This window comes from Aricia agestis, chromosome 5 (genome assembly GCF_905147365.1).
Source record: "Aricia agestis chromosome 5, ilAriAges1.1, whole genome shotgun sequence".
In the NCBI taxonomy this organism is placed as follows: Eukaryota; Metazoa; Arthropoda; class Insecta; order Lepidoptera; family Lycaenidae; genus Aricia; species Aricia agestis.
The window spans coordinates 7,011,675-7,026,747 of record NC_056410.1 but is presented as its reverse complement, the minus strand read 5'-3'; the positions used below and the strand labels follow the sequence as shown (position 1 = coordinate 7,026,747).

The following is a 15,073-nucleotide window of genomic DNA, read 5'->3' as shown; positions in this document are numbered from 1 at the left end:
CCGGTTATTACAGAGTGGGCCAAGGGTGAAACGAATTAATTATATAACAATTATAAGCAATTTATTGCTCTATACTGCGTAATATTTTTTATCCAGATTATTTTTTTCAAAGGTCATATTCGTATAAACTTTTTTAAATAAACGCATGAAACTTTTATGCTATCATCGTACCATAAACATAAGATAATGATAATTAATCCCTCGATCGCGGATTCTTGGAAGTCTATTGTTATTCTATTGTAATCGCGGTCGGATTCGACCGCGATAACAATAGAATAAACGAAAGAATAAAAATATAAAAGAAGATGAACTTACTTCGTTTAAAAATTATTTTATTCTAGCTTAATGTCTTAAACTTGAGACTAAATTAAGGTTCTTTTGTATTTCTTTAATATCACGTAACATAATATTATTACACCTAATATAAATTAGTAACATAGACCTATAAGGGACACATTAAGGGCAAACCCTTCCAGCTGAATGCAATCTCAAGAAAACATACATTTTCAAGATTTCAAACTTTCACAAGTTTTCTCTAGTGACAGCATTGTGATTTTTTTACACTTCAGGGCACGTGATCAACACGTGACTTGATCGAAACTTACAAGGGAGTAATTGTTTTGTTTTCAATTCTGTCGACGTGCAGCAAAGCTCGGTCTCCCAGATACTAATAATTGATCACATCAATAATACGTTTTATGATCGAAGGCAACTCTTTGTTCTTTATATCTATTTATGTTCCACCTATATTTTATTTAAAGTTATTATCGCAATGTAGTTCGAAGGTCAGAGATTGTATTTTTCTAAGTCACTTGTAAATAGACTTGAATTATACTTCCTCGGTACAGAATGTCTATTAACAGTCATATTCTTTGTTTAAATAAAGTTTACATTGTAGTAGTGCAGGAAAATAATTACATATTGATTAATTTTAATGATCAACTATTATAATATTTGAAACAAAGATAATTTTTAATTTAAATTACATGACGACGTAATATAATAATTACAACAGCAAATAGGGTGCTGGGCACCTATATATTTATTGAATTTCTAAAGAAAATATCTTATGCGAGATGTAAATAAATAGGCTTTTCATTTTGCCCGATGAGCCATATTATTATTTACTAATAAAAATATTTAATCAACGTTAAAGCTAATTAATACATGCGGCTCTCATAATAATCTATCAAATGGCTTGTCCAACGTCAGACATTGTATTAGCTTAAATAAGCATTTTTTTTAAGTGTTTAGGTATTTAAATAGGTATGTTAAAGTAAGACAAAATATAAGTTTTTTTCTTATTTATTTCGTAATTTACAGTCGACTTAACCTAGAAATGGTAACTTTAAAATCACTTGGCGTCAGTACCTCCTGTACACTTATATGACAAGAAATCTCATAAAAGGGACAGATTCAATAGACGAAGACATGTTGCTGGCGTCCCGGCCGTGTCTGGCGAGAAATAAATAGCTGGTGATGTAGCGCGATCTATGGAATTAAATTAAACTATACCTAATGTTCGTAGTATGAGCCTCCGAGACTGAGGTGGGAGCCGCCGTAGTGGCCCTCGTGCTCGTTAACTAGGACCGGGACCTTCACGGGCACGGGGTACGGCCTCTCGACGGCGACGGGCACGGGCCTCTCCACGGGCACGGGGTACGGCCTGTCGACGGGCACTTTCACGGGGACGGGCACGGGCCTCTCCACCTCATATGGGACGTGCTTGTACACGGGGTAGGGCTCCGGGACGGGCACCTTGACAGGGTAGGCCACGGGCCTCTCTACGTGCACGGGGTAGGGCCTGTCGACTGGGACGTGCACGGGGACGGCGACCGGTTTCTCGACCGGCACGGCGACTGGCACGTGCTTCTCGACCGGGTAGGGAGCCGGCACGTGCACGGGGTAGGGCCTGTCGACTGGAACCTTGACGGGGACTCCGACGTGCTTGATCACCGGGTAGGGCTGGGGAACTGGTACTTTAACTTCCACGGGGTATGGCACGTGTTTCTCGACGGGGTAGGGCTGGGGCACGGGAACCTTGACGGGGTAGGGCACGTGTTTCTCGACGGGATAGGGCTGGGGCACCAGGACCTTGACGGGGTAGGGCCTGTCGACGGGTACGTGGACGGGGTAGGGCACCTTCTTCTCTACCGGGTAGGGGGCAGGCACGTGAACTGGGACTTTGACGTACTCCTTAACGTGGACGGGCACGTGTTTGACGACTTCGTACGGTTGCGGTACGGGGACCTTGACGGGGTACGGCACGTGCTTCTCGACGGGGTATGGCACAGGCCTGTCGACGGGCACGGCGACGGGCACGCCCTTGACCAGGGTGATGGTGCGGGTGACGTCGGTGTGACCGCCGAGGTTGATGCCGTAGCCGTGGGCGAAGCCGCCGTGGGCGAGGGCGCCTTCGTCGATGTAGTTGTTGTAGGCGCCGCCGATGCCGTGGCCGCTGCCGAGGTAGCCCACGTCCAGTCCGCTGATACCGTAACCGTATCCCAAGTTCAGGAGGCCGCGTTTGTCCAACTTCTTCTCAAGGGGCTCGGCCTTCTGCTCCGTCGACTTCTTTTCGCTGGCGGCAGCCGCTGCCACCAGCAGAAAAACTAAGTAAAACTGCGAACAAAGAAAATATTTTTGAGAATATTGCACATAATTGGTAAATACCAAGATCGAAATTTTCACCCTATTAAATATTTTAATTTATTCGCGGAAGCTATCGAGCGGTATGTTTGATCAGTAAACTTTACTCTTCGGTTAATAAATCTCGTGCCTCTTTGACCTTTTCTACAGAATGTAAATTTCATTCGTTCACCTCATTTGCGGCGCGTAACACCATTATCGCTCGTCGACAACTTATTTACAGTAATATGACAATAATAGTCTTGTAAAGTTCATTGTTCTAATAACATTGAATTGTAAAATTACAAGTTTGTTATGTACATTGCAAATTCTTGAATCATTACATTGTAGAGCAACATCTTTAATATAAACGACCGCTTTTACTATTGTTTACATTGTATCAAGTTTTATAACACGTGTTGTGCTACAAATGATATAACTGTTACTTAATTTGACTAAAACTAATGTTATCAATCAACCTGATGCAATTCTATCGGTGGTTTAATTGCTCTACGTCGTGCTCTACCGAACAGGAGTTTTATGTTTATTCATTTTCATTAATTATATGACAGGTTTTAGAGGGTTTGATTAAAATGAAAAGTGGTTCTAGATCCAATCAACGTTTGACAAGACAAGGTGTTGAAAAGGTGTTATTAAAATTATATAATAAAGCTACTATTCCCAAAAGCAAAATTGATTGTAATAAGACTTATTTTTTAAACACGCAATTTCAAAATTTCCCAATAGATAACCCTGAGACAGTGGCGTTTAATTTACTGTACCTTAAGGTTGCGCAAATGTAAGTATAAACATATTACGACAACTTCATAAATATTAAAATCGGGGCGATGATGCGAACTAAAGGACATAAAAATTCCAACGCGATAAGAAATGACTGACAATTTCCAGCACGTGCAAAGATTTACAAAATATAACACTTAAATACAGAAAAAACTATAGCATCAGCTGATATAACATTTTATATTAATAAACTAGCTGTTACCCGCGACTTCGTCCGCGTCAACAAAATGTAAAATACATAGGTAAAAATAAAAGCGTAAGAAAATGCCCTCCTCCTTTTTAGAAGTCGGTTAAAAAGTAGCCTAAGTTACTCCTTATTACATCAGCTATCTGCCAATAAAAGTCCCGTCAAAATTGGTCCAGCCATTTCTAAAAATTGTTATTTTGGTGACAGACAAAAATTCTAAAAATTGTTATTTTGGTGTAAGTACCGTCTAAATATTCATATGCATGTAGTGAAAACGGTTATTTTAATATTACAAACAGACACTCCAATTTTATTTATATGTAAAGATTGGTATCCAAATGAGAATTTCATAACACCTGATTGGTGGTCATCAATAAAGGCCAGGGGTTTTTGGAGTATTGTAATATTATGTCACAGACTAAATTATATGTCAGTGCAGTGACACAACATGTAAATATCACTGCACTGGATTAAGTGCGAGTCATGGACGTATTACATTTGTATCACTCTGGTGAAAACTGTTTTGTAAGCAGAAAATGAGTTTTCTGTGCCAAAGTCAATGAGATGTCACATTGCACACTGTTATGTCACAGTTAGTCCACTTAATGTCAATGGCATTATTGACAGTTTTATATCAACATTACCAGCTATTTTCGAGATTACTATCGCTATTGCTATCTTATGATCCAAGGTGGCTTTATTAAATCCAAGGAGGTTTTCAAAAAAAGCGTTTATAAAAACTTCCTTGAATTAATAAAACGCTAAAGTTTGACATAAAGTAGTAGCCTCTCTAATCCCTAATGGAGTCTGGGGAATTCCAATTTTGATCCTCATTAAGACATATCTAGGTCGAAAGGGTCAGTAAACTCGGTTTGAGGTAAATATAGTAATGAAAGTGCACCATAAAAAGGTCGTTCCGTGGTCATTGAGCGTAACTGTCGACCTGACCGTTGACACGTATCTGCCCTTAATAAAAAGGACGAAAGCAAAAGAGAGTGAAAATCTGCTAATAGATTTCTGACGGACAAGATGCGTATGAATTTTGATACCTTATTATTTATAAGGCTCCATCTATACTCATACCATAAATGCCAAAGTATGTTGTCTATCTATTTTCTCTTCACGCTTAAACCACTGAATCACTTTAGATGAAACTGAGATCATTTGAGTACCATTTAAGGACATACGATAATTTTTTTTTACTAGGTGATAAACAGAACTCTGAATAAAGCCGCCTAAGTCTAAACAAGTGATCTAAGTCTAAGCTATCAAATGTTTCTGTAACATCTCAGTGATAACAATGATGAGATTATCAATAGAAAAAGTAATGAGGTTTAAGCGATAAAATCATCAACGACATACATCGTGCGACTCATATGAAGTATTTCGTAAGGCGTTGCTCAACCCACCCTACAATGAAGGTTGTGTGAATTTAGCTTTATTAGCACACCTGTAATGGTTGAGAACGTTTGAACGACGCGTTTGTTTCTTCATACAATGCGTTGCGAATGATATTGTTGGCCCTAGGGCCAATACAGTTCAAGAACTAAGTTAAATTTAATCAGATTGAATACGTAGTAGATAAGAAGTATAAAAAAGTAAAATATCAATGTACGAATCATAAATACATACTATGAAAAAATAAGTCATACTATTCGGTTGGTCATACAATTTTCGTTGCTCTAGTTACTTGTTTATGACAGTGACTAGAGACATATTAGAGGTGTCAAATTTATGAGAGTTTTCTTTCTATATTAATTACATTTCAATGCCCACGAATAAAATAATTTGATACATAGAAAAGACTTCAACGCGTTATAATTTCTTAGGTAAACAGAACATTTTTAATACATTTTGCAATATTAAGTAAAGTTGAAGCTTCAATCTAAGCCTAATGATTACAGAAATGACTCACAGGTCAATATTGTCAAAAGGTTAGCTGCTAGTACGGTAGCTTACAGTCAAGGATGAAAATGCAATAGTCTGTATTTATGGCATAAATTATATTTAACTATTCTACTTACACCATTATTAATATCAGGGACTAAGTTAATGGTTTGTGACTGACTTTTGTTTATTAAATATTTTATTGCTTAAGCCTATCCGTAATAAAATTGTTAATGCGAAATTATGTCTATTATGGCATGAAATGGCTCTACTGCTCTAATTGCTTTAACTTAAATGAAAGTAGGCATGTAACGTTTGAGTCCCCGGAAAGGACAAAATATAAAAGTATTAATCGCAAAACAGAGGAATTCTTCAACAATCTAGGTCTTAATATAATTTCCCGGCAAATGTGTGTCACAATTCAAGTTTTTACGTTATGTACCGTTACGTATATAGGTAACTGGTGGACCAGTCAGTCTGGATAGGGCGCTACATAATTGTTATCTAATTGTACATAATGACACACTTCGACGCGTTGTTTTTGCGGTGCGACCGGTTAGACCTAATCACGTAGGCCTTTTAAGGCAACCTAGGTAATACAGGATACGTTTCGTAATACGCCTTTTGACAGGTCTCAATGAGTTGTGAAATAGTTTTTACGCGCGCGTTCTTCTATGCTATAAAGTTTTTCCTCGTTCATGTGTTTTGCATGTGATTGACATACATTTTTGTTTTTTCTGTATTTAGTCATTTTCTTGATACAGTGTTATGAAAATCGGATAGTTAATTTATTGTTGATCGACCATCACATCACCATTAAAAATTTTAGTAGTATTAAGTATATCAATAAATAATAACAATAATTTTATCCAAGATAAATGATTTTGATATATTTGTATTCTACAATCTAAGTAATATTTTCAACTTGAATTAACTGAACTTAACTAAATAATTTAACTGAACTTAACATCATTATCCTTAATCTTCGAGCATGGCATTTAAGTCCCATACGGGGACAGACATGTATATTGTATAACCTCAGTCACAGGAAATTATGAAAGGTCTCCTTGAAAAGAGACAGTGGCCCGACATGGTCCGTGTCCTTTTAACTGACAATATTAACTGACCTAAAATAGCATTTTCGTGCTTATTTTTGCGCATGATTTTATGTAAAAGGACACTTTATATTTCGACTTATTTTTGATTATTTGGACTGGTATGAAAATTATTTGTATCCTGGGTTTTTCATTCCAAATTTTATGAAGGCGGTATACGGTTTCCCATTACTGGATTACTGTGCAAACAAAACTGGAGAACATCTATTTCTTTGGTTGTCCGTCTGGTAATCAAAATGATTTGAATTTACTTGTACATTCTATGCACAATTCTCTCTTTAAGGAAATATACAGTATGTAGTAAAATATTCTAGTGATTTCGTTTTACCCGACTTCAATATAAGGAGGTAATCAATTCGACCCGTATGTATATAATATTTCCAGAACTGCCCAGTTGTCATTATATATTTTTAATTTATACCACCTCTGAGATGCGTACAAAAAGCAACGTTTCTCAAGTAATAGTTACGTAATGCTCCCGAGCCTACAGATTAACCCTAATACTGCCGTTTCATGGCCCCTCTTCCTTGTCTCGGACCAGTCTCGATCGAACCAGGAAATGCATTGTGATGCAATAGAGTCACATTTTTGTAATCGGTTAACTATGTTTGCACATTGCGACATGCATTTTGTTTCCCTTTTTTTCAACTCTTTTTATAGATTATATAAAATGCTAATTTTTTTGTTATTTTTATGGGATTTACTGATACTGCACTGTCTAGCTTTTTTATTATTTTAAAGTTTGTTAGACAGATTTTTTTTTCTTTTCTCAGAGAATACTAATGATAATAACTATTTTCGAAAGTCCAAATGCGTAATATGCTTAGCAAATAAAAACACGAATTATTATTACCTAGTATAAGTGTGTATTGTAATATTTTGAAATAATTAATTTTGTAACTTTCGTTAAAGCTATAATTGTGTCTTGTTGTTACTTTAATCATCGTTATTTCGTTAATTTACGTTTAATAACTAGTTGTTTGATCTAATTTCAAGTGCCGATCTCAACAACTCTTATTTATTGTTTTATAGGTTTTAACTCTTAAGTAAGTTTTACCAGTTTTATGTTGGTTTAAGAGCTATGTTTTTCGTTATGTATACAAAGGACATGAAAATAAAGATAAGTGAACACTGAACAAACAATTAGGTAGTGCTAAGTACCTTGTAGGGCAAGAACATTTTTGGTTGTGTCCTAAATGTTTATTTAATTTACAGTAATATTTGTTCGGTAATACTACTCAGATTTTTGCGTAAAATAAATATTGCATTACAAGAAATATAATTACACCGTTACTTTAATTTTGCACAGCAAGATAAGAATTAAATTGAAATGGTTAATTTTCAAATTAGCTCTTAATTAACCGACGTGAACCGACTAATTTAATAACGCGTATCACTGATCAGTATCAAATGACTTCAAAAAAGCGATTCCCGTTCTTCGCACTTATTTTTCTTTTCACGGTAGCACTCGGGACAGAATTAACACTTTTTTGAAGTCACTTCACTGCACACACTTTGACTGCACTCACCGTTTTCATAATGCCTCTTGAACGGTGATTGGAGTCGGGATTTGGACTGGATGCTAGACCGAGTGTGCCCCGTGTTTTTATAGTTGTTTATTTGGTAGAACTTTCGCTAATGCCCCTCTAAATGCCTGGACGGAGCGTGTTCGGTTGAGTCCTTCGCGCCGTGGTTCACACAGGAGGCGCGAGGCGCGCGGCCGCCCGCCGCGCCGCCGCCCGCCGTGCGTGTTTTGTTTTTGTTTATACTCAGTGTTTGCGGCCAGTGTTACAATAAAAACTCTTTGCTTATCCAAACACAATAAAACTCTTTTTAAATTGGTGCTACTATAAGTAAAAAGTATATTCGTATCCTGAAAAATAGTTAATTAAAGGATTCATGCATAAGTGATTCGTTGTTACGTGGTTATAGATAATAATAATTAGATCCAGTGTTCTCGTGCCGGTAATAAACAATACAGGTTATAATTGGAAGTCTAGGCTATATTAATACCTAAATTTTAATTGTACTTAATCGATCTCTACTTTTGTAAAAACTAAGTTTTGTGACTGGTTAAAGTTTTCTTTAAAAAATGTTACCTAAATGTAAGATTTTGAATAAAATATTTCTTAAATTCCTTTGTTTTAATGCTTCTCTTGTATACATAAGTATTATAATTTTCATTGCTACACTGATAGGTAGACTAATTAATAATAAGAAGTGCCTTGGATTTTCCGGGTTCGTATAGAGAAAAAAGTGTTAGGTAGTAACATTTTTTACATAAAAACGTGCAGCCGAAGACAAAATATAGGGAATATTATGTCTTTGACACTTTATTGCAATGTAATAAGGTCGAAAAGTGTTAAATGTGCGACTCTACTACGTACACTACATCCATACTTATATTATAAATGCGAGAGTGTGTCTGTCTGTCTGTCTGTTATCTCTTCACACCTAAACCGCTGAACCGATTTTGTCTAAATATGGTATGGAGATACTTTGAGTCCCGGGAAAGGACATAGGATACTTATTATCATGGAAAAATGTACGGTTCTCGTTTCTCGATAAACTAATTTTGGCGCCATGGAGTTGCATGCGTTATCTAGTTTTACATAAATTTTTATATCCAGTAGGTATTATCGAGGAAATTGATTCCTAGGCTGTAGGCAGATGGGGGACCTTCGTAGTTTGGTCGCGTTACGTCAGATCACAATTATTAACACTAAATTACATTATCCGACCAAATGACGTTGGTCTGCCAACTGCCTAGGAATCATTTTCCTCGATGGTACCCGAGCACTTATAAGTTATAAAGCATAATAATAACTAGCTATTTGACCGAGCTTTGCTTGGTATTCGATTAAGATGACATTTTCTAAAAATGATTCCTAGCTAGATCGATTTATCACCCTCGAAACCCCCTATATAATAAATTTCATGAAAATCGTTGGAGCCGATTCCGAGATTCCAATTATATATATATATATATATATATATATATATATATATATATATATATACAAGAATTGCTCGTTTTTTAAAGATATAAGATAATATGTAATCATATAAACATAAAGGGTAGTTGAATTATTGTATCCCATATTTTATTAAGAAGGAAGACATTCGACGAAACAGGTTACATCTCTATCTTATAATATATAAAATTCTCGTGTCACAATGTTAGGCCGCGTACTCCTCCGAAACGGCTTTACTGATTTTAACCAAATTTTATATGCATATTCAGTGGGTCTGAGAATCGGCTACTAGGTACTTATTATATTGATAAGTGCATTTGTTGAATAAATAATAGTAAATTATTACAACTCGAGACTGACGGCGACCATATGGCAAAGAAATGTTTGCCGGGACAGCTAGTAATCTATATTATATTCATCAAGAAAGTATTTCTTGCTGGGCCTAATATCGGTGTTTCACATACGAATACTTTAAGATTTTGGGATACTTAATACAAAATATGGGACTGCCTACTTATAGGTTTAGTTCACATTGCAACGTAACGAGATGCATTTTAAATATGCCATTCAAATCCGAACTTTATTTACTATGCACTAAGATCCGCATTAAGCAGTCATACTCGTTAAATACTAATTTTGGATAGCTCATATAAAACCTTATCGCATCGTCTCGTCACGTTGCAATGTGAACCAGCCCTAACGATGAAGTAGGTGTTATCCTGGTCCTTATAATAAAGTGAAAATAATTTATAATAATATACACGGAGTAATAAAAACCAGCTTTCAGTTGGCAACACAAAAACAAGTTTACCTGAAAACTGAAAATGGTTTACAAGAAAATTGTTTTAGTTTTTATAATAAGGAAGTTCTTCTATTCTTTATTCAGTAATAAGGGCTGCCGTCCTTTGTCTCTTCTATCTCAATTACATCGACAACTGACAAAGAGATACAAAAGAACTACAACTCTGCGCTACGAACAGTATTTCCCATTTTCTTTGATGTAGCAAAAGAATTGAGAAAATCCTTCTCTGAAATTTATTTTCTAATTTTTTTTTACCAGCATAGAATTCAATTAGCAACGCCATTATTATTTGTTTCAGGAATATACAGGAAGTGTTGTAAATTCTGCTATTATTTTTTATGCAAATTTTCTATATAATTTATGTGTTTAAAATACGTCTTATAAACGTGACATCAATCAAACCCATAGGCATATCTATGAAATTTGGTCACGGTAAGTAAAGCTCAACCAACAGCTTACATCTAGGATTATTTGGAACGAATAACGTATTAATCCTTAATCTGTCTATGGTATTGGTTTGCAATATTTTGAATGTTACAAACCAAGATATTGATGGGTGGACAATGGGCATCAAAAACAGGTATACAATAATTATTTACATAAAAGGCAAAACTTTTTTGTACCTTTCTCAACATTAAAACTGTTTCCTGTACTCCCATTTCCGGCGAAAACGGAAGGTCGATATTAAGCACCTTTTTATTGTTATGTTTATGAGCCGATATTAAAATTACCGAAGCTCAAGGTCGACCCTACATAATCTTATCTTATATCTTCTATACGGTATATATTATAATATATAATTGGAATCTCGGAATCAGCTTCAACGATTTTCATGAAACTTAGTATATAGTTATATAGTTTCGGGGTCGATAAATCGATCTAGCTAGGAATAATTTAAAAAAAATGACATTTTATTCTTGTTTTATCGAATACCGAGGAAAGCTCGGTCAAATAGCTAGTAGGTATGTAATTATTCGCAAACAAGACGTTAACGCAACTTTGTTTACGAGAGTATAATAATTAAATAGTGACTAGCTGTTTGACCGAGCTTTGCTCGGTATTCGATAAAACACGCATTAAATGACATTTTCTAAAAATGATTCCTAGCTAGATCGATTTATCGCCCCCGAAACCCCCTATATACTAAATTTCATGAAAATCGTTGGAGCCGATTCCGAGATTCCAAATATATATATATATATATATATATATATATATATATATATATATATATATACAAGAATTGCTCATTTAAAGATATAAGATATCATACATATTATAGCAAGTTCCCCATGATAGAAATATTTTTTTTTTCCGAAGTTCAAAGATGAAATGATGACGATTTTGGTGAAATTTGATATAGAGTTCTACACCTCTAAGTCTATATATTATGTCTGCATCATCAATATATAGGCCCATAGGGTTAAGCGTGACGAGGTAACATACAGATCTAAGACACTATCGCCTAAGTTATCAAATAATTAAGAATAGCTAATGTCGTTGATTTTTTTTCCTAAAGGAGAAAGAAGATTTACAATTCGACTATCTTATTTTTTATTTACGTTTTATATTAGTACAATAATAATTTAGTACTCACTTATTTCCAAAAAGAAAAAATATTTACCAAAGAATAAGCTCACGGATTCTCTGACAAGCGAAAAAAGATGTGTAAGTAATTTTGTGTAATCTTTTTACTTACTACAGAATAGATATTCAGTATCAACTGATGGCTCTCAAATCTTATTATATTATTTATATTGACTCAAAACAAATAAACTAAAAATGTTTTTAAAATTTGACGATTGCAATCGTTAAGGTAAAGGTTGCTTATTTTAAATTAAAAAGAGGCTTCCAAGGTCACACTCAAAATTCGGACCTCAAATTATTATAATTGGGGCATTCCATGCCAAGCGGACAGGAAAAAAATAGTCGATGTCTCCAATTTTTTTAATATTTAAATAGACCTACACGTGTTATTAATACGTGTGCCAAATATTTTTGTAATATAATGAATAGATTAAGAATGATGGGACTTTGAAACGTGACTTTTCAATTCGGCACTCAGTGCTTGAAAGCCGATTATAGGTTAAAAAAATTATATATTTGAAAAATTAAACCACTGAACTTGTTACTCCATTTAAATGAGCTTTTTAACTGCATTTTTGAAAACCAAAAAAAATATTTTTTCTTCGAAAAAACTGCAAATCAATTTTTTTTCTTGATTTTCTCAAAGAGGGACCAGAAAAAAAATCAAAATAGAGGGACCATTTTTTCTTTGAGAAAATCAAGAAAAAAATTGATTTGCATTTTTTTCATTTTCAAAAATGCAGTTAAAGGGAGTAACAAGTTCAGTGGTTTCATTATTCAAATATATAATTTTTTCAATCTATAATCGCCTTTGAAGCACTGAGTGCCGAATAGAAAAGTCACGTTTCAAAGTCCCATCATTCTTAATCTAGCCAATAAATTACAAAAATATTTAGGACACGTATTAATAACACGTTTAGGTATAACATACTCAAATGTTATCAAAATCAGAGACATCGACTATTTTTTCCTGTCCGCTTGGCGTGGAACGCCTCATTTGAAAAGTCGAAATTCGTCAGAGCGTTCTTTTCTTAATTTGATTTTCGTTCGATTAATGAACTTCATCGATATTGGTTAATTATTATGTTAAGTTTATAAATGGGCGGTTTTAAAACTGTCGACAACTTCACTCCATAAAAGTGTATAAATGTCAAGGCGGTGACGTATGAGGACATGGCGACTACTTTCCCGATTTGTGACGTCACGGCGCGGTACGTGATGTGCAGTGTGTACTCCGTTCACATTTTTTTTACCTCGGAGTTTAGGAACGTAAGTCCAATGTCGGCATAAAGCTTAGGCCAAACCTACGCGACCAGACGACTGCGAAGCGGAGCGTCAAGTTGTATTTTTTTTTTTTTAAAGAAGGCAGGTCACTGTAGCCCTGACGTCACTGCGACCCATGAGGATCTATTGTGACTCCTTCGCACTAGAGTATCATCCCCAACCCTATACTGCTCATAAATTGAACGATATGGTTGGGGTTGGTGCCACGAATTTCCTCTGTGGACGAGTATTCGTGGCGACCAAGGTGCCTGTTCCTGCTCTGTAGTAGAGCAGGGCAGTCGAGGAGAAGGTGAATAGGTGTTTCATCCTCCTCCTCACAGAATCTGCAAGTCATTATCAAGTTGTATACAAAACACACATTTGACAACTTGACGCTCCGCTTCGCAGTCGCCTGGTCGCGTAGGTTTGGTTTAAGCTTTAGGGTTGTGTTTAGATTTCTCATCAATTAGAGCAACTCTATGTCTTTACTCTTTTCCTAAGACTCAAAGTATCTACATAATAAACGATAAAATCCGTTCAGCGGTTTCAGCGTGAAGACGTGCGACAGACAACCGACTTTGAAGAATATAATATAACTAGACGTTCCGCGCGGCTTCGCCCGCGTAAATTAGATATTCCACAGACAAATTAGTCCACAATAATAGCCTATGATCCTTTACGTGGTCTACTTCTTATCTGTGCCTAATAACAGAAAAGTTGCTCTAGTAGTTCGTGAGAACCCCTATCAAATAATTTCCCCCGTTTTTCCTTATTTTCCTCTATTTCTTCGCTCCTATTAGTCTTAACGTGATAAAATATAGCCTATATCCTTCCTCGATATATGGGCTATCTAACACTGAAAGAATTTTTCAAATCGGACCAGTAGTTCTTGAGATTAGCGCGTTTAAACAAACAAACAAACTCTTACGCTTTATAATATTAGTATAGATAAGGTACTTCAATTTTTTTTCATCCCAAACTATTGCCCGAACAAAGATGCAGGCAAGATCTACTTTACAGCACACTAGATGACGCCCACAATTTTGTTGCGCCAAAATTTGTTTATCACGCGGGAACCGTACATTTTTCCTGAATAAATAGTATCCTATGGCCTTTCCCGGGACTTAAAGTATCTCCATACCAAATTTCAGCAAAATTGGTTTAGTGGGTTGGGTTAGGGTTGCTAATAGACAGACAGACAGACAAACAAATAAAGAGCTCACTTCCTGGTTTTTAAAATCCACTATAGTCTATACCGACAGCTCGCTATCTCTCTATCGTTGATAGTAGGCGTTACGAGATACAAGACTAATAACTCTAAGTTGATGGCTTTATCGATATGGCTAAATTATGGCTCAGCTTTCTGATACCTCTGATTGTCCAGGCATCGTAATAGGCTTAAATATATCATATTTATACATTAGAATAAAGAACAGCATTGATAAGTTAAACCTCGCTTCAATAATTATTAATATTTAATTTAAAAAAAATTGTCGCTATCAAAATCTTTACTAGTTTTAAAGTGGATAGAGAGATACAGTCATATAATTTTCAGTTTTCTACCTCTTCTCAATAGGAAGATCTTCCGACCAAGCGAGGAGTTAACATCTGAGTTCTGACGCTCCTCCTTTCAGAACTTTCAACTTTTAGAAAAACTTCGGTAGCATGATTCTGGATTATGCGGTGTTTGCTACAAGTTATTTTGCGTATAAAAATTGACGTTGACCACTTCTCAGACCTGTCCGGTGAGCATACAAAATTGAACCCACATAAGACGAGAATTTTAAGTTTTAAATGTAATCCAATGTAATACTAATATTATAAATGCGAA

General features: G+C 35.5%; 2 protein-coding genes across 2 annotated transcripts in view; one reads left to right on the top strand and one right to left on the bottom strand.

Annotated features, from left to right (window-relative positions):
- LOC121726979 (angiotensin-converting enzyme) overlaps window positions 1-15,073 on the top strand; it is a 123,076-nt gene that overhangs the window by 75,344 nt on the left and 32,659 nt on the right. The gene's annotated exons all lie outside the window — the stretch shown is intronic.
- On the bottom strand, window positions 1,290-8,228 carry LOC121726982 (skin secretory protein xP2-like). Its single transcript, XM_042114649.1, has 2 exons — window positions 8,145-8,228; window positions 1,290-2,619 (listed from the first exon to the last, which is right to left on the bottom strand). Exons 1-2 carry the CDS (start codon window positions 8,151-8,153, stop codon window positions 1,516-1,518), a joined length of 1,113 nt encoding a protein of 370 aa, XP_041970583.1. The 5' UTR covers window positions 8,154-8,228; the 3' UTR covers window positions 1,290-1,515.